The 20,968-nt window shown below is 33.2% G+C and overlaps 2 protein-coding genes and 2 non-coding genes across 7 annotated transcripts in view; 1 reads left to right on the top strand and 3 right to left on the bottom strand.

Moving 5' to 3' along the window:
• LOC117115717 (MYCBP-associated protein-like) overlaps nucleotides 1-8,196 on the bottom strand; it is a 32,301-nt gene extending 24,105 nt beyond the window's left edge. The window contains exons 1-2 of one of the 2 annotated variants that reach the window (XM_033259627.1): nucleotides 8,083-8,196; nucleotides 5,471-5,539 (exon numbers count right to left, since the gene is read on the bottom strand). In XM_033259627.1, coding sequence (XP_033115518.1) covers nucleotides 5,471-5,525 — 55 coding nt within the window. In that variant the 5' untranslated portion in view covers nucleotides 5,526-5,539; nucleotides 8,083-8,196. Of the gene's footprint in view, nucleotides 1-1,636; nucleotides 1,773-5,470; nucleotides 5,540-8,082 lie in introns of those variants that run through there. The other variant, XM_033259626.1, reaches the window with a different exon arrangement.
• A 1,158-nt stretch (nucleotides 8,197-9,354) lies between these two features.
• Trnai-uau lies at nucleotides 9,355-9,462 on the bottom strand. Its single transcript has 2 exons — nucleotides 9,425-9,462; nucleotides 9,355-9,390 (listed from the first exon to the last, which is right to left on the bottom strand). It is a non-coding gene; the product is annotated as a tRNA-Ile (tRNA).
• Nucleotides 9,463-11,547: 2,085 nt separating this feature from the next.
• Trnai-uau lies at nucleotides 11,548-11,655 on the bottom strand. Its single transcript has 2 exons — nucleotides 11,618-11,655; nucleotides 11,548-11,583 (listed from the first exon to the last, which is right to left on the bottom strand). It is a non-coding gene; the product is annotated as a tRNA-Ile (tRNA).
• Nucleotides 11,656-15,137: 3,482 nt separating this feature from the next.
• LOC117115721 (phosphatidylethanolamine N-methyltransferase-like) overlaps nucleotides 15,138-20,968 on the top strand; it is a 25,463-nt gene continuing 19,632 nt past the window's right edge. Inside the window, exons 1-4 of one of the 3 annotated variants that reach the window (XM_033259633.1) lie at nucleotides 15,138-15,257; nucleotides 17,428-17,524; nucleotides 18,762-18,851; nucleotides 19,832-19,939. In XM_033259633.1, coding sequence (XP_033115524.1) covers nucleotides 18,792-18,851; nucleotides 19,832-19,939 — 168 coding nt within the window. In that variant the 5' untranslated portion in view covers nucleotides 15,138-15,257; nucleotides 17,428-17,524; nucleotides 18,762-18,791. Of the gene's footprint in view, nucleotides 15,258-17,427; nucleotides 17,525-17,735; nucleotides 17,753-18,751; nucleotides 18,852-19,831; nucleotides 19,940-20,968 lie in introns of those variants that run through there. The other 2 variants (XM_033259632.1, XM_033259634.1) reach the window with 2 other exon arrangements.

Raw genomic sequence — 20,968 nt, 5'->3', positions numbered from 1 at the left:
AAAAATAAATTTCTTGTCCAGGTGTTTTACCCATTTATTTTTAAGAAAAATGCATCCTAATTTGTTGTTAAAAAAGACCCACCCACACTCCCACTACATACACACACAGAATACACAGTATTACTGAATACAGGCCAGGTCTAGACACTCAATAAGCACCATCAAGTTTGGATTGCTGTAAGATTTTCTGAGTGCTTTATTTTTCTATTGACCACATGTATTTTGTATCATTTGTTTTGTCATTATTAAGCTCCTGTTCTCCATTATTCATGGAGAAAAAAAATCATAAACAGGTACAGCAAATGGACAAAAAAACAATTACAAAAGCAAGTGACAAAAAAACAGTAAGTAAAAGAGATTTAAATATAAAAATGGGAATTTAACTCTAAAGACCATATTTCAATATATACCGTATACTGTGTTTAACTCGTAAATATTCATTAATTTATTAATATTCTGTATACAATAATTATAGTTATGATAGTTTATATTGCAGATTAACTATTTAAATTATTTTATTTTTACTTTTGTTAGCAGGAAACGAATATCACAAAATTGTTCTGGTGATTAACTAGGAATCAGTTCCAACAAAGTGCAATTGTCTCACTGCATTTATTATCCGTTAACCATAATGAACATCTATTGTTGGTGAACTGACTGGAGTTATACCAGATATACAGGATATAGCACATGTACTAAGACGACTCTTAAGCTACTATTCCATTAAAACTGTCTACTGTCCACTGGCAAATTCTCTGTCTTGTCCTTAATCTTTAAATCAACAAGTGGTCTATGTTGCGAACGTGCTAATGACTAGGCAAACAAACGAAGACGAGGCAATTGCGAATGTATCAATAGCTGTGTTTGTCATTGCTCCTTGGTTGTTAAGATACATGTATCATTGTCAGAGTCTCAAACACTCAAGGTAAGGTGCTATGTTGGGAGAAAGAAACTGTTTGAATTCTACAGGGCTCCCAAAAAAAAAGTATCAATCAGTTAATGTTTTGGTATATGAATTTAAAAACCTGGCATTATTAAGTTATGTCACACAGACTGTGTTTCCATTCCAATTTATATGCTAAACTGTACTACATGTTATATCTAAACTGTACTGTACTTGGTATATAGACATTTAATGATATTACTCGATTGTAACATTCAAATTTGTTTTAAATTTTTGAAGAGTGATTTGATTAAAAAAAGTTTCTCTTGAGTTGTGGGAATCTCAAGATTGAAACAGCCTCCTGCTCTCCAGTGAGTAAGCAAATATTAATAACTAAAAAAGATCTCTTGATCCATTTTGTAGTCCCTTTTGTTTGTATTGTTTAATTATATTTTAAGCTAACAAGACATTTGCACTAGAGGAGATTTGGCGATGTACATGCTCCCCACCCAGATTTGTGTCAGGAAGAGGGTAAGAACTATCTGAACATAGGACACGATAGAAGAAAAAGCTTGCTAAAGAATAAATAAATGCTAGTTTATTCAAAGGAACCTTGACAAAACAAATTTGTTGCTAACCTTACTAGCCTATTTTTGCAGTTTCTCATCAACAACCAACACAAATTTCTTTTCAGGTTTTTCTATTACTACCTTTTTTTGGTAATACAATGTAAATCAAACTAAATATTCTTACCAAGTAATTCCGTAGGAGGAACTTTGCAAGAACTTCTGCGCCTAACCTTACCAGCACTCAAATTTGCCAGACTCCTATCTTCCAAATTATTCTCCATGGTCCTTTTTTGGTAATACTGACAAGATGCTTTCCCTTCGGATTTCATTTAAAGGAAACAGAACAATTGCGAAGCTCCAAAATAAAAAAAATAAAGCTTTTGTAAACTCCTTTTGTTAATGTAGTTTGCCTAACTTTGGTTGACATGACCTCGTTTGAAGATTCCTGCTGCTGAAGATGACAGAGTTGAATTAGGGAAATTATGAATAAAGGCCTATAATCACTATGTACAGAATTCAGGGTCACAAAGAGGCCAAATGTTTTGTACCCAGATTGAATGAAGAATAATCAGAATAGAACTGTCAAAGTAGTTGACTAGTCTGGAATTGGAAATATCAATGTTTGTATACACACATAAAAATGTTATTTTTTAGTTGAAAGTTAAAAAAAAAAATGATACCAACAAATTATAATCTTTGATGAATACATGTACCTGAGGGAGAGGGCGTGAGAGCACATGCCCCCCCCCCCAAAAAAAAGTTTGATCTTCCTCACAACACTTGCTGAACAAAAATATTACACTCTTGAAAATTGAAATACAACTGTTTGTACATAAAGTACACTTCTTCAGGTGATTTTTTTTTTTTTTAAACTAAGTATTTTTTGAGAAAAAAGTAAAGTCCCATTGGGACTCAAAACTCAGAACTTTCTGATTTTGGTTCAGTTGTCCTAACAGCAACTTTTAAGCCAAGGTGGTGTATACTCCTTTACATATATTTTAATCACATGATATAAAAACCTCCATTAATATAGGCAGAAACCAAAGAGTAATGGGATAGTTGAGGGTTTGAATCCTCATGAGAACGTTTTTTTTTCAATGAACATCTTTATAATTATCATGATGGTATAATTTTATTATAGAGGGCAGCAAAAGGCATTTTATATTCTCAGAATCAGATTACCAAAATATTCTACTCCAGCCAGTGAGGGCAGCAAACAATTACAACACATTGTCATTGCCAATACTTTTGCTATAATTATAAAATAAAGGTGATTTTAAGTAGTGAAGTTGTCTGTTCGAACACATACGAAAAAAAAAGTTTGAAACCAGTTTTTTATTTTACAATTTTACTTGTGACAATGACAACAACATGAGGAATATTACAATTTCAACTAAATTAAAAGTTTTTATGGGATTTATGATGATAGTAAATTTCCTCAATGCAATTAGCATAAGCACACATACCAAAAACAATAGGCTCTGTCTTCTTATTACAATCTTGCATTCTGCCAAGTTTGAAACCAATCTGACTTATCAAACCTTAGTTATCGTGGTAACAAACAATTTACCTAACAACGACGATGACGACAACGACAACAGAATGAATAAGAACATGGGCAAAACCAATAGCCTCCCCGGAGCTTCGCTGCTTTTGTGAGGATAGAGGTCAAGTCAAGTGCGACATCATCACTGTAACTCCCAATGTTATTTTTCTATTCCTAACCATGCACTAATTTTTCATTAGTACATGGTTTGCTAGATCTTTTTTAGGTTTGTTTGCAAAAAGACAATTCAACTCATGTATCGCTATATTGCACACCGCGATGAGTTGCGTACCTGCGGAAAAAGAGGGTGCCTAATTGTCATTTGTTGACAAGTGGCAATTGAAAAACTGACATTAATAAAACAAGCTATTTATTATTAGAACCCAAAGAACATTCAATAAGAATATTTGAGACCTATCTAGAGCTATTTCAAAGACACAATAAACAAATTTAGATGTTAAATTTACTGTTGTCTTTCAAATGCTTGAAATTTTTTTATTTTTGACGAATGTCTATTGAAATAGAAAACCCATGACAAGTTCTTCAAACAAAATCAAATATTTATTCATTGTACTGCGGTAAACAGGTACACTATTTCAACTTCACTACTGTGCTAGCGCTTAATAATGCAGCAGCAAAAGATTAATACATTCATAAAATTCCTTTGGGCCTTGCAGGCCTTCAGCAATTTTTTTCTTGCATTAACCTAACTTTTGTATAAATAATTTCCACTAGTTGGTGATCTGCAACTAGTGCGGATCACCTCTTGTTATTGTCAGAGATCTTCTTACTTCATCATCTTTTTTTTTTATTCTACCTTTCCTTTCATTTTTGTGCGCACGATATCTCAAATTTGCCGCGAGCAAGGCAAATGCGTGCTTCAACGAACATTTGGCTTGGCCTGGAATAGTCACAATAAGGTTTTCAATGTGCTCAGTCATACGTGACGTCATCTATTTTGCGTTTTTACATTATCAATCATATCAGACTAACCAATTACCATTTCGAAATCGTATTAAGTGAGCATTAACTTCAGGTTAATGTTAAATGTAATGTACCCTAATTTTACAAGTGCGCTTCATAACGCGCTCGTACGCGTGCGTCAAAATTTTAAAATGCCCGAAATCACCTTTTGACTAAAGGAGAGCACGTTTCAGGCCATTCTGAGTATTTCAACATTTTTCAAATTTTCGGCGCCGCGCGCGCATTTTTACGCATGCAGTTCGTACGGAAGCTGGATATTTCGTTTTTTTACATGTTTTGGGTTCCTGACACTGTATTCACATATTTCCATTCTATTTTTGGTAATCTTAGGGCCAATGGCAATGTTCTATGCACGCATATAACATACGAATCCTTGTGCATGTTTTTGTGGACATAAAGCGAAAATAGGCCAAAAGTATGCCTATTTTCAATCAATTATAGTTCCCTAGGATGATCGGTGACCCCCAATTTTTATTACATATTCTCAAAGCACATGAGTTGTAGACAAGATTTTTTAGATCATAATGGCTGATCGGACATTGTGACGTCATCATATTGCCATCTGAATTCAAAGAAACTGATTTTTATCTGTGACGTCATTTTTGAAAATACGCATTTGAGCGTATCTCGCTTATCCTTGATCGATCGTCTCCCAACTTTGAGTATGTTTTAGCTTAGACAACTCTCTTTCATATATGTGACTTCCTTTTATATTTTGATGATGTCATCATGGTCAAAATAAATGTTTTTTTTGACTCCCTAATCTTTCTTTCCTCAAAACATTGAGGACCCCATATCATCCAAACCAGCTGTCATTTCTGAATCATATTTAATGGGCATTATGGGCATCGTATCAGGCTAAGGTAAAATGTCATGTACCTTAAGTTTTTGTGCGCGCGTCATAACGTGCGCGTACATCAAAATGTATATATGCTTAAAATTATGAATATATTTAATCAGTTATAGCTCCTTAGGATGAAAGGTGACCCCCAATTTTCATTACATATTCTGAAAGCACATGAGTTTGACATCATCATCATCATATTGACATCCGAATTCCAAAAACTGAATTTTTATATGATAAATATTTTAAATGATAAGAAGTCCCTCACCAACAAGCGTTTGTCAATGAGAGTTGATACATATATCTCATATCAGGAGTCAAAATTTTGTGATATTTTTATGCGCACGTTCGTTATGACGTGCGCGTACACATGAGTAAATCTTTTAACGTGCTCCTAATTCTTTTATAAACAACTGAATTAGCGTATACTTTAGCCCATTTTCAGCATTTAAAAATTTTTTAATCCACACTGTGCGCACTTCCTGAGGGTCAAAGTGTGGCGGATCACCTAACTCATCCGCAGTGACGAGTTCAAATCTAGTGTACATAACTATTATTATTATTATTATTATTATTGCTTATTTGTTAAATAATTAAAATTAATTAATAACAACAACTTCCCAAGATTCAAAATAATCACAAACCTGTAGAGCGCGGCCGGTCCTTCTTGGATGCTTTGAACGATAATTTGCTTGTCATTCTTGTACAAATGTCTGAAAAAACAGAACAGAAACAATCAATTAAATATAATTTCTATATAATTATATATAATAGCTGTGCTAAAAAAATATGATCACCATGTCGCCATTCGCGACAAAAACATGAAACATGGTGAATAGTTTCGTTATTCCCATTGCCATCATGACTAATAGAGTAGAAACAGTGATAGCCAAACATACAATGCTGTCCTGTGATTCCTACTACATTTTCTACGACATTCAAGCAATGGTTTAAGTTGTCTAAATAATTATTTTCATAATTACGTTTATTCATAAACAATTTTGGAACACATATTTTCTGTTTGTACCCGCGTCGCTCAAAACAATAACTATTTTTCGGCAGTTCGGTCCGCGAACGAAGTCACGTGAGCAGCTTCATTTTCAATGTCGCAGCAAAACACACGTGGTTGCTGGTTGACATTTGCTGTTCGATGTCTGGCTAGTACCGTTATAGAAAGAATGATTCCGCTATGATATATGCAGTGTTATGGTTTTTGAATGAAAACTGTCATTTGTATGCTAATAATGTATGCTATATAAAACATGAGTTTTCCTAAAGTTGTAATAATTTCTTTACTAGAATTTAACTGAAGAAAGGCATGCGTTATCTGCCCAAACTTTGTATCATGTGATATTTCTCCAGTTCAGTTTTTGTTCATAAGACGTGATACGTTGCAGCGTGATGCTGCATGCTTCGCACAGTAGACTGTGAGTAGTAATGACTTAGGCCTAGAATTACCAATATTTTTAGATCAATACCAACTGTTATAAGTCACCATAATAACAAAATGATTGATTGAAATAATACTCACTAAGTATTTTATTTTATTAGATTTTATTATTAAAACTAAACTGATGTTGAAAATTTAACACAGCACTACCGTCTAGCAAGAAATGGGAATTTCCCTAGAGTAAGAATACGGTGTTTTATTGCAGTAGCCAGAAGTTTACACGCATTTCCAGTTGTTTGTTGTTTAATAATCGACCGAAAAAGGTGAACTTTCTTTGTGTGAACACTTGTAAATAATGTCAAAATGATTAAAAACAATTAAAAACTTAACATTATAGGTGCGGCTTATACACAGGTGAAACAAAAAATAGTGATATTTCGCGTCCTAATTAGGGGTGCGGCTTATACACCGGAATATACGGTATGTTTTAATTTATCACTGTTTTTATGTTTGCGAGTGGAACGTTTCAAAGGTGCCTTCCACCTGTTGGTCCCACCTTCTACTGATTTTGTACTATACAATTTTAAGTGAGAATTGAATAAACTAAATAAGGAAATGCAAAAAATGACAAAAAACCCCCCAAAAACATAAGGTACAAGATTAGATGTATATTTTAATAACCAAATGAGTTTTATTGTTTTTTCTTGCAGTACATTAAAGCCTATGGCTACAAAATTATTTTACTTTGTCGCCAAATGTGCACCAGGTAAAAATTCCTGCAGCCAAATGGCTATGGGACCTGCAAAGGATTTTTTGAGCATTGAATATTTTTAAAATTTAATTTAATTTTTAAATTTAAACTTAACTTAAGGCAATTTAATGATTGATGGACCACCTTCCATTTAATACTTTTTTTGGGACATGTACAGCAATTCTGATGCTTTAAGCTATCGAAAAATTAAGGATTTACCACTACTGAAAACTAATATTACTGATAGAAATTAGTTTGACAGTCTCATCGGGCCAAGCCAAGGCCTGACCTCAACGTAGTCTGCTGGGTCACTTTCAGGCTAAAGCCTCATTTACACTAGACACGATACAGGGCACGCAGTGTTGAAGAATACAAACTATGCAATGATAGATCATTGAATAAAGTCTCAATGTAAGTCATCATCATGCGATAGTTTTAAAACAAATTGTAAAAAAAAAACACCTCCAAAAACATAACCGATAACCCCCTACCACATCCCCACCCATCACCTCACACCCACTACCAGGCCACCAGTCCCCAACACGATCCATGCATATCCACATGACCCCAAAGATTCTATTTTTCAATGATAAGCCCCTTTTCACGCTGGTCACGCAGCTACCCATCAACAGACAGAATAAAATAATATCAAAAGTGAAAATCGATTAAAATGTGCACAAGCTACCCATGAACAGTTTGCAAATTGTCTGGACACAGCCTAATAAAACTGTGCATCAATCTGTGCAACTGTGCAAGGGAAGAGCTTGTGCAATCGTCCCAAACTGTGAACGCCAGTGCCATTCCCGGTTGTTGTTAGGTCGTTGGATAGGTACCATACTGTATAGTTTTTTTAATTGCGCAGAGGATACCTCTGAACAAGGGCCTAGGCTCACCTAGGCCTAGATTATATATAGAGGATAGAAGAAGGAAGATTAGAGAAGCTAGGCCTAGTAGTAGTAGGCCTAGGCTAAGCCTAGCCTAGGTTAGGTAGGCCCTAGGCTAGGCTAGGCGAGGCTATGCTAGGCGGGCCTAGCATTTTAGCCTTGTAAAAAGCGGGTTAAATAATAATACTGTTACAGTTCACATCATATATTAATTACTAGTAATTACTTTACCTCTCTACTTAAAATACCGAATAAAATATTACAATTATTGTCTATATTAACGAAATTATCTCTCCGTGATGTGTACCAATCGGTGTTTCCATTCGCGTAGCAACAGTGTTTTTAACCTTTGACATGTGATATCCGGATGATGGAGCAATCGAATATATTATAATTATAATTATAATTATAATTATAATTATAATTATAATTATAATTATAATTATAATTATAATTATAATTATAATTATAATTATAATTATAATTATAATTATTATATTATTATTATTATTATTATTAAAATTGTCGTTTGTCTAGCTCAAGTTGTTGCTTTCCTCTCTTTTTTTAAAAGATAAAAAATCTTTTTTTTAAAGATAAATTCTTTTTTTAAAAGATAAACAAAATTATTTATACAAATAAAAATTGCTGAGGGCCTGCAAGGCCCAAAAGAATTTTATGAATGTATTAATCTTTTGTTGCTGCATTATTAAGCGCTAGCACAGTAGTGAAGTTTAAATAGTACTGTACCCGTTTACCGCAGTACAATGAATAAATATTTGATTTTGTTTCAAGCGAACCCCATCGGCCAAAGCTCGACGGCATGACCAAAAAAAAAAAGAGGAAAAAATAGGCCTAGTTTTCCCATCCTAGTACCACTGTTCTGCCACGCCAAGCATAATCTGTCTTCTGGGTCTGATCAGTCAACAGAACATAACAATGGTGAATCGACCATTGACGGTCATTAAGTCTCAATTTTATTTTTTTTTAAATCTCGTTTTGGGAGGGAGGGGACATCCCCCTCCCTCGGTCCTCATATTAACGCTGCGCGCTATAGTTACACCCATAATACTTCCCTCCCAGTCGGACATCTTAGCCCTCCCCCAACAAATTATATCCTAGAGCAGCCACTGTTCCACCCCCAGACGCATAGACCTATGGCGCTTCAAATAAATTGCTGGCTTTATAGATTTTTGATAGAAATTTAGATATATCCTATATTTTTGGCAATTTCTTATAACTGGTTCATGATGTTCATTTTTGTTCGTGTCGTTTTAAAGATGAATGGGCATATGTCAAATCAAGAGAGTAGGCTTAGGCCTTTATAATAAGAAAGTAATTTCGGCTGTGGATGAAATATTTAGACTTCGTCTGCATAAATAATTGGAAAGTAAAAAAACGGGGGAAAAAGAAAGAAAGAAAAAGGTTTTTTTCGGACGTCTCTGAATCCGCCGGTAAATTGTTTATAACAACAGAAATGAAGAAAGGTTTCTTCACAAAAGCGGATTCCCCAGGAGAGGATCGAACTCTCGACCTCCGCATTACCTAACCAGTAAGGACGAAGTCAAGTACTGTTTATAAGTACGGCGCGCTAACCGACTGAGCCACTGGGGAATACAATACCACTTTGCTGCATTCCAAATACTGTACCTGCAAAATTACGTAGACCGAACAATCGATATTCACCTCCCCAAGAGGATATACCAGCTTGGACGCAAAACTCAGTTCATTCAAACGTTAATCAGAGAATCTTTGGATTATTTCCTAATAAGGGCCAAGTTAACTTGGTTGTATGTGAAAAATAGCCAAAGTAATTTCTATGTAATGTAATGTGAGCTTTGCAAATGACAAGATTTAATTGAATTGAGTTGCAAATGTCCACCCGTCTGTTTGAACAAGGATACTTCATAAATTGAAGTACTGTTCAGTAATGTAGATCAAATTAACATTTTCACCAACTTTCAGTTGGTGTCGTCTGCTTCTGGGGAAGTGGTTAGACAAATTCATCTGATTGGTTGAACGTTGTCAGTTTGGATAATGAACATCGTGTCACAGGATAGGTCTGGTTACTTATCAGAATTGCGTAGATTTTGCATTTTTAGTGTTGCTACGCATGATTCTGTGCGTCAAAGGATTTTTTTATTTAACGTTTCGTTACGGTGTACTTAATACTCAGTACCGGTAATCATTTCCCGGTATTAAAAAGTGGATATTAAGGAATCGCCCGTTTATCCATATATTTTTTTTCGACAGGACTATGTATCCAAAATACGGCTTGAATGTAGCATCAACAAATTGTAGAATAACACGCAAAATGCTAAATAATTAGCTTTTGGACACCTTCGATGTGTGAAGAGATGCTACCATTCTTTTTATAGGCCCATGCCTAAACAATAAATCTGAACAAAGAACCATTTTACACGTAGGAGTATGGTGTGAAATATTTCTATCAGAAAACACCATTTTGGAATATTAGAATTTCAAAATTAGTTTTGATTATTGATTAATGATATATCCATCAGGTTATTTTGGATCAAACCCAAGGAAAAATAAAATAATTAAAAAAAAAGACAACATGCAGAATACAGCAATTCAGTTAATTTTATTGTATTGACATAACCAGTAAATTATAGTTTATAGAAGAGGATAAGATGATGATGATAATAATAATATTAATAACAATTATAATCAAACCATAACTAGGCCTACAAACAGTACGGTATAATTGTTAGGCAGTTAAGGAATATTGATTCTGGCTATTCAAAAAAACATGACGTTGACAACATTCTTTTGCTCATTATGTTGGTAGGTGATACTTGCCTTCCAAATCCAGGATTGTGGGTTCAAGCCCTTCAAATGATTTTCCATCACGAACAAAAACAACTAAAGCTAGTAATAATTTCAATCTTGATAAGCCATACATATAATTCTTAAAACCGAAAGGTCCACTGATTAATTTCGGATAAGATAGTATTAATACATACTCCAAATATCCAAATGCACCGTCCGCCAACGTGTCGGGGTTCAATATTTGGACATTAATTATGTCATCATCAGGATGACATAAACTAATGTCGAAATATTGAATCCCGACAGGATGGCGTATTTCGATACTTGGAGTATGTATTATACTATACTTATTCTTACATTATATCAATGCAATTCAACTATTGCCTTGAGTAAGTCAAACCAACCGGGTGTTGTACCCCCTCCCCCACCACTCCGCCCCTCCAATGTTTCAGTCGGTTTTTTAGGTTTAACACTATTCAATTTAATGCTTTTATCCTGATGTTTGTATTTTTATATAAGACCTTTATCTTCATCATATTACATAATATCATATCTGATAAATTAAAAAAAAGCATATGACATTCCTAAACAAATGAATAACTTATAAAAACAAAGAATTATTTTGGAATTAATTTATTTAGCATAAACCGTCTACTCACTTTTGTCTATACGCAATTAAACCACAACACGTTTGTTTTTATTTCAAAATGGTTTTATTTTTAGTATTTTATACCTCCTAAAATCACACGCTGATTAACGAAGTATTCGAACATTTCGTTGGAAATTTACAACAGAGATGGTATGACTTACCAAAAGAGAATAAACATACGAATGCATTTATGTTTTTAAAAAAAATATATATTTATTTATTTATTTTATTTTTTTTTTTGTAATTCGGTAAAACGCAGATTCCCCAGGAGAGGATCGAACTCTCGACCTCCGCATTACCTAATCAGTAAGGACGAAGCCAAGTACTGTCTATAAGTACGGCGCGCTAACCGACTGAGCCACTGGGGAATACAATACCACTTTCCTGCATTCCAAATACTGTACCTGCAAGTTTGCTTTGTAGACAAAAGACCGAACTATCCCCTCTGTATAATCTATCATAATTATGTATATAATCACTTTTATTTTTAAAAAGGGGACTCATTTGTAACAAATCGTGGCCAATGGCCAAAATGCAAGTTTCAAATACAATTAGGCCTATCATCAAAATATTACATTAAAAGGAAATAATAATTTTAATTATTAGTATTATTATAATTATTTTTATGATTTTTGTTATTATACATGCCAACATTTGAGTAATAGAAATCAAAAGAAAAAAATATGATGAGTGTGTTTCTTCATAGATTGTTAGTATTTTGGCGCTATGCGCCAACCGAGGGGATGGATTTGGGAGAGGGGTGTTTCCCCTCCCGTGAAGTGGGGTCCGAGGAGCGAATCCCATGGAAGCTCCAGGGATTCTTTCTCTTTAGAGAGCCAAAATGATCGATTTGGATATTTATTACCTAATTAATAATTTGTTAAATTTGAATTAGGCTTAGGCTATAAATTCAACCATCCGTATTTGTAGGCCTAATAATTCATTCTTAAATCGGGAGAAGAAGCTGGGGAATCGGAAGAACGATTTTGAATCAGGAGTCTCGTGATCAAATCAGGAGTGTTGGCATGTATGTTATTATTTATTATTAAAACAAATAAAAGGGATAGAAACCAAGGAAAAATAAAATAATTAAAAAAAAAGACAACATGCAGAATACAGCAATTCAGTTAATTTTATTGTATTGACAACCAGTAAATTATAGTTTATAGAATAATTATAGAAGATGATAAGATGATGATGATAATAATAATATTAATAATAATAATATTAATAATAATAATAATAATAATAATAATAATAATAATAATAATAATAATAATAATAATAATAATAATAATAATAATAAGGACGATGAGGATATTCATGATGATGAAGATGATTATGATGATGATGATGATGATACCGGCGATGATGATGGGGATGATGGATGAGAGGATCATGATGATACCGGCAGAAAATTCTGGACCCGCACACTGCCGTTTCGGTATAAAAAAAAAACAGTCCACTGTATGGGGAGAATAATCTTATCTTGAGGGACAGGCTAACCAAAAACTTAAAATTTGGCATGTTTTCAATTCTTCATAAAACGATAACATACATTCTTCATAATTTTATTTTTATTGACATAAAAACGAGACAAGAAAGTATAATACATACTCCAAGTATTGAAATACACGCCATCGTGTTGGGATTCAATATTTCGACATTAATTATGTCATCATTAGGAATGAAAAAATTATCCATATTAGCAAGCTTATATGCACTAGTACCAAAAGTGTTTAACCAATCAAAACATTACCTCTAGTAGGTGACATAGCAGTGATTTAAACAAAAGATCAAAGCATTCTTACTCTACTAATGATCAAAGATACCTACAAAAACAAAGAAAGCTCTTTTGACGCTCTGAGCCCATTGTTAAGCAAAGGGTGTAGTATGTAGAATTAAAATAATTATAACAATGGGCCTAATTTGCAATGCAAATACAAATTCACTTATAATATGAAATCAGCAGAAATGTTATTAAAGCAACAAGTTATTTTCAATACTGAGCTTTCTATTGGATACATGTAGCATGAATTGAAAAACTATTTTTTAGGCCCGGATGGTATGGGTTAGAATCCTATATGAAAATACACGAAAAACAAAGAAAGGGAAATCCCCGTGGTTACCTGTACGAGAGGATTTTGATTTGATATTAAGTTTAAGGTGTCAAATTTATTTATTTATTTATTAAGGTATAGCAAAATATTACAAAAGGCAGAACAGGTCTGAAATTATTGCATTACATAAAACAGATAACCAAATAGAAACTTACACAAAGCTGAAAACACACCAAAATCACACACAATATCAAAAATATACAACCAGATAAAAAATAGACAATATAAAAAGATTAGCTAAATACGAATAGTAAAATTGACATTAAAAACATTAAAAATAAAAAACAATAAAACATTAGAAAAACATCAAAAAATACATTAAAATACAAAAATAGCCAATATTGTATATACAAATTACTAAGAATGGATTACTGCACTTTAAGAAGAAATTTAAGAAATTAGCTAAATATAAATTGTAAAATTTACAAAAAAAAAATATAAAAACAATAACTCTTTAAAATAAAATAAAATAAAAAAAAATAAAAATAGTCAATACGTTGTGCATCTTATTGCGAATTAATTAGTTGAACAATGAAAGGAATAGCTGAGCGTTTATATCTATCAGTATTGCACTTTGGCACTTCAAGGCATTCATGCTCGCACTCATCATGAAGGTCAGTGTAGTTAACAATTAAATTGTTAGCAGAATAAATAGATACGCCTCCACCCTTTTTTCCGGATCTAATTTTATTAAAATTTTGATATCCAGGTATAAGTGCAACATTCTCAGTTTCAGCGTCTAGCCACGTTTCTGTAATCACTGCTAACTCAATTTTAAATTTATTAAAAGTAGCCTCAAGCTCGTCAACTTTGTTTCTGATCGACCTTGCGTTAGTTAGGAACATTTTTGGGCACGAAAAAACGTTACTGTCAGATTGATTCTCAGTTTTAATAGCTACAAGATTTCTAATTACAATACCTCTCGTCTTAGCCGATTTGTATGGCCTATTTGAATTGATCACAGATATTTTTCTTCTTAGTTTCCTACCTCCTCTTCTCCTACGATGTTTCCTTTTACAAAATGGCCGACTAGGTCTAGGCCAAGCACAGTTCAATTCGTAATTGAATGCAATGACCTCCAAAGGCACAACTTGCTTCACGAATCGTAGCGCGGTCAGCTCCCGTTCAGAATATCGGTAACACATTATAAAAAACCACGAACAAATCTTCGTTCTTAACGCACAGAGAAGCAAACAAGCAATATTTATAGTTAAATCACCAAGATGCACAAAAAATCACATAAAAGCACAAAATTTCTGGAAAAAACAGCAAAAATACCATAAAAACAAGAGCCAAACACAAAAAACGTGGAGTCTCGCAGGTAACAGCGCCCTCTGATGAAATATAAAGTTAAATACATTTTTCTTATTTTAATAATAATAATAATAATTATTGCGATACACATGAAAAAAAATGTAGGCCTATTAATCAATCAAAATGATTCCATTTTTATGTCTCCATTCCAACAGTGCTCGTGGTGTGCTGTTCCAAAGAAAAGGTACGTTTAATGCCTTTGAGTAGTGAAGGTTTATTGATTTGACCATTTGGCGCACTCAGTAAAGTGTCCCCGTCCCTTCTTTAATAGTCTCAGTTTGCAGTAGTGTTAAAAAATATATTTCTCGTTTTTTGTCTCACTACATTATACTATCATGAAGAAACAAAAGAGGGCGGACTTTAGAACACTAGGCCTAGGCCTCTCAGCTGTATCGGCTGTATCTATATTCTTGGCCCAGAATAGAGGCAGCGGAGTAGTAGTACTAGTAATCGGGATTCTACCGAAAGTAGATAAATGTAACCGCTACACATGAGCTACGTTGTTTAAACTGTTTAATGTATGCTATTGATATGTGGTGAGTGATAGATGTGTTAGCAAATGAATAAGATAAATGAAAACCTAGATGAATTATGAGATTTAAAGGTACCACAGGTAGTCTAGGCTAGGCCTTGGCTATCGCCTCTCTGCTCTGACCTCCTGCCCTGGGCCAGGCCAGCCGCGGCCGGCTTGCGAATTTTTGTTATTCCTGGACGTCGTCTCAGCCAAGCCAATTGGTGGCGCTATAATTTAATAAGAATATTCATTAGCAAAGACCCCCGACTGAGGTCCTTGCAGCCCCCTGTCCCCCAGCGTCTGTTTGTTCGCTCCACTTTACTTGCAAACTTAACGCTAGGCAACATCACCTCTGCCGGTATGAAGGGCCTTGAATGGGCGTGTGAATTTTCTGTTTGCTACTTGGCAATTTATTGCGAACATTAATACTAACTTCATATACAGTAGGTATCAGTGTATATTTGTTTTAAAAAGTAATAAAATTGAGAGAAAGTGGTCTGGCTAAAGCCGGTGAGGTTCCAACGGCCCTGCAACTTGCAGGAGAGTTGGGACACCTGATGTTTATAATCATAATTCTAGGAGCTAGGCCTACTACAGACTATATAATGATGTAATCATAGCACCACCACTGTATTTGTCAAGGAAATTTAATTATAAAAGTAAATGAGACCCAGAAGTGTTGGATTAAGATAAGCTGTCTGTATAGTATCAGTAATATTTTATTGTCAATTGTGGAAAACATGAAATTCAGATAACATGGTGCTTTCAAACTTAAGTACAGTTCAACTAAAATAAATTATATGAACCAAAAATGTTGTATTAAGTGAAACTTGGTTAAGCAGTGGTTGAGGTAAGATGAACCATATTATAACACAAGTTTCTTTAATACTTAAGTAATTTAAGTAAAATTAATTATTTTTATATGACCCAGAAATGATTGTAACTGAAATGAACTGGGTTAGGCCTACTAAATTTGTAGTCGAGGTGAGATAAGCTAGGATATAACACGGTACTGTACTTTCAAACTTAAAAAAAATATATATCAAAACTAAATATTTGCTTACAGATGAGATAGAAAATATACTTATTATCATAACATTTTTGACATACATTAATTAATCTTAATACAAACTATTAGAATTGCATTATCATTAAAAGGTTAAATTGAGGACATGGGCTCAGTTCTAAACAAGGGACTTTCTGTTTCTGTTTTTATTTAGATAATTTTATAAAATGTGATCTTAACTAGTTTTGACCCTTTTGGATTCACAGCATTGGTTGTGAGTGCCACTGATCTTAAAGTGTTGTTTAAAAAAAAAAAAAATAAAACATTTAAGAGGGCACAATCTACCAGACTTGGCTATATCAACCAATAAATCATAATTATATTCAGATATTACTACCAGCAACACAGACAACCATGTAGTGCATCAGTAAGAACAGAATAAAGTAATTTAACTAATAACACCTTAAAAATGAAAGCATACAGACACTAACCCAATAAAGTAAACATTAAAATATAAAGTATTATGATAAAACATCATTATAATTATTCCAGGTCATTAACTGTGTTAAAACATTCAAAATTTCTTTATTTGTGTTCTTTTTGGAAAATCAGTCGATACATCACATCGCAAAAAAAAGAGTGGGAGATTGATTTAGAAAAACAAAGAGCAAAATTATAATTAAGCCCTAAAACTTATTTGATATTGTGATTAAGAATTCTAATGGGAAGTGGTACAAATGAGTTTTTTGTTCTACAGATTTGTGATTTTAATATTTTACTTTAGGCTAGCCAAGTAAAAGATGCGTTTAGTGGGTGGGAACTATCTGTTAAGATACTCTTTACTTTATCAATAATTTTACTGTGTATGGTCTGTTGGTTATGGTCTGTTGGTTCTGCTATAGCCCTATCCCTTGGATGGATATTGTTGCTAAGGTCCCAGTACCGACAGCCATTCGTAGAGAAACATGGCTGTGTGTGTTTGTAGGACATGTGCATATCCCTGGCTCTGTCTCTTTAATAACACATTCTGATTGGTCTGTTGTTAAGTTTTATTGACATTAAAAAAATGGAAATACCACTGTATGAAAACCATGGTGTATGTAATGAGAAGCCATTTATTGGATGATGTAATCAATCAGTTATCTCCATGTCTTCACAGTGTCATCTCTTGTTCTTATATCTTTAGGAAACATTTTTCGTAAAGTTGCATTAAGCTATCAAGCTAAGATGGAAAAGTACAAAAACTGATTTTAACATTTCTCAACAAAAGTACTCCTCAACAGGTAAGAAATTCTTTTGCATTGGTATCACTCATACTTTAGATATGACTAATCTTTTTGTGGTTACTGAACCGGTTCGGGGCTATGTATAAAGCAACTCCCGACTGAACTGTGGTCTTTTGGTCACTGGTCTTAATTCAGTCTACGTGATGTCTCTGTGTATCAGCTGAGTTATAATACAGAATAGAGCAACTTTATAATAAAATAATTATTAGATTGATCTGAAACAAAGTAAGTTACTATTAAAGTCTCTTGTGCCTTCTCAAATATTGTTGATGGATGGTTTTTTTATTCAATATTTGTTTGCTTTTCTTCTGTTTTTTTTTTCTGTATTTTTTATGTTCTCCTTCTTGGAGGTGTTTTTTGAATAATATTTAAATTGAAATAGTTGGTGTGATGGATCTAGACAAAGACTATAAAAGTGTGATTTGAGTTAGCTTGTAGTAAAGCAGAGCTGTTAGTCAGCGCAGTAAAGCAGAGCTGTTAGCCAGTGTAGTAAAGCAGATGTTTTAACCTTCAATTAAAAGTACATTTGTTGCCATGTAGCAGTGAAGCCATCAAGAGGCATGATATATTATTGTTAAGGAGAAACTTTTTGATACCTTTATAGTAAACTTTTTTTTTATAGATATTTATTTTATTTATTAATTTTATTTAATAACTATAAGTTAGCCAGCAATAAACCAGAGCTGTTATCCAGTGCAGTAAAGCAAATTTGTTGACCTGTAGCAGTGAATCAGAAGTTATAAATGCCATCAATTGTATTTCAGTTTTATTCTTTCGTTTTATTCTTTTGTTTTGTAACTTCACTCTAAACTCTGAAGAGTAAGCTGCATGTAGGTGAAAGAGAATATATTTGATTGAAGTTTGAAAAAGAAGTGAATATTGCCATTGGTCCTTGCTGGCATTGCTATCACATGGTCATAAAGAAATTTGATTTGAGTGTGATTTAAAATTTTAAATTATTAATTGTTTACTAATAAAATTGATAAATGCTTTGTATTTATATATTTGCACAAGAAATAATTTTGATTGTGGGAGATTTTAATTTTGTTAATGTTAGTGGGTGTGCTAACAGGCCAATAATAAAAAGGTTGTTGTAGTTTTTGTTTTTTGTTTGATATAATTATTATCTGCGGATGAGCTTTAAAAATTCTTACCTAATGGTGAAGGCTTATGGTGAATAAATTTTAAAATAGAGATATGAAACTGATTGACAATGTTTTCTAGGCATTTCTAGGTATCATCAAAGGCAAACAAGAGAGTTTCTATGAAGGAAGTACCTACATTACCTTGCTGTGAAGGCTTTGAGAATCTAGATTTAACTAAGGTAAGGTAACTGTTGTTGGTGTAACTTCTTGTTAATGTTGTTGTATTTTTGTTAAAGTTATTGACTTCTTAAATTCCAATCAATATTTAGAACAAAAACAAATTTACAATTAACTGATGTATGAATATTACCATTCTTGTATTTCATTAACAATTCAGCCAATTTAATGATTTTTGTAATAAATCTTTAAATTATTAAGAACTTAATTGTTTTGATTTGTGTCTCAATGGAAATTGATAATATAAAGGAAAAATTAATTGTTTTATTTTTTTTTATTTTTGAGGTGTTTTCATTTGTCAACAGTAGAACAGACATTGAATATACAGGTGTACATGAATTATTGTTGATTGTGTATAGAAACCTGTTTCTTAAGCTGCATTTGCTTCACATTTCCAGTGCGACGAATGCCAGAATCTCTAATTCGGATTCGGTGTGGACGTATCTTTACACCACATTATTTTTTTGCAATACTCGCTGCAATCACAAGTTGCCTGTGAATTATATACCATGTTTTTTTTTGTTTTTTTTAATTAGTGTATTGTTTTTTTTTTTTTAATTAGTGTATTATTTGAGTTGGATTGACCATCAATGTTTGGCTCACACAGCTCAAATATAAAAGCTATAAATGCTCATAAGAACTTAACATCCTAAAAAAGCAGTTTTGGATGATTTACAGACAGTTTACAACAAAAATACTTAATTAACTGTACGCCAGCCAATTGAATTGTCAAATTTTTAATTGAGGTCGTCATCATCAGTATTCTGCTTGAACTTGCATGAGTTGTTCATAGTTTCCTCCATTCAGTGCAATTTGTGCTCATACTTTTCTCCATTTAGTGCGATCTTGTGCCTGCCTTGTATTTTTTTAGGTAATACAGGTACGTTAATTAAGTCTATAGTAAGCAATTTAGATATTGAATTATATTTTTCAAGTTCATTAAGCTCAACACAAGGAGTATAGGCTTCACATTTTTTTGCAGGTTGATGTTTCATTCTTGATGGGACTGTCACGGATCATTGACCTCACAGACATCAACCTCTATGCAACTATTATGTGCATCTTCTTTAATCCAGTTTTCTGGAATGTTGTAAGTCATTTAATAATATTAATAATTGTTGACTTATATAGAGCATATTGTAGACTAACCTCCATGCGTTTTATTTAAGAGCCCATACATTTTTGTATTAAATTTCTAAATCAAATACTTTCAGTTGTATATTTCATGTCCCATCATGAAGACAGCAAACAAGTCATTCTATTAATGATTGAAAGATTAGGAGGCAAACAAACATGGGGTATCATCTATATACATTTACATGAGACACTAGGTACCTTGTAGTAGAGAGTTATCAGGGGTGCCAAGTTGGATCTTGGTAAAATGAGCTTTCTTAACAAACCTAATTTTATTTTTCTGCACACCATGATAAACACGTTATATTTTCATTGCGGACTTTTTGGGCTCAGTACGGACTCTAAATGTATGCATTTTCTTTTAGTTTTAAGGCGTATGTGGATTTTATAAGTCCGCAATGACGATATAACGTGTTAATACCTATCGTCACCAATTTCTCTGAGACAATTGGTAAATAAAGTAACGTGCAAATATTATGAATTTGTGGAGGATGGGTCATTTTCTGGGGGGTTTTCGCATGCATGTGGGAGGCCGCCCAAATTTCTGGGAGACTTGGTACCCTTAGGTTTACATTATAAAAGTGGGGCATGCATTTAAAAACAAGAATGTATTACTGTGTACAGTATATTATGTGCAATGGGTTAGGTATCTTAATTTTGTTTGCTGCCCTCATTGTTCAATATGCTAAAATATTCTGCAGCTTTTAGGGTTGTTTTGCTTGTGTTGATTCCTTTTATATTTCTTCTACCTTATCCTTAACACTCAGCAGTCAGTGACTCAGCAATTACAAGACAGACAATAAACCTTATGACTTTTGCTATAGAAATTCTTATTATGGGCTTAGCAAATGGGACTTTTACTAGAGAAAAAAATTCTGGTTCTGAACTGGGAACTGTCATGAGACATAGGTAGCCTAACCAAAGCTAATCATTTGTGCTCTCAAAAACAGTACATAACAGTAAACATACATTAGATGTATACTTG

The sequence above is a fragment of the Anneissia japonica genome, unplaced genomic scaffold, assembly GCF_011630105.1.
Source record: "Anneissia japonica isolate Jap-2015-1 unplaced genomic scaffold, ASM1163010v1 scaffold3262_len730253_cov190, whole genome shotgun sequence".
Taxonomy (NCBI): Eukaryota; Metazoa; Echinodermata; class Crinoidea; order Comatulida; family Comatulidae; genus Anneissia; species Anneissia japonica.
The sequence above is the reverse complement of the archived record's forward strand: the minus strand, read 5'-3'. Positions and strand labels throughout refer to the sequence as shown.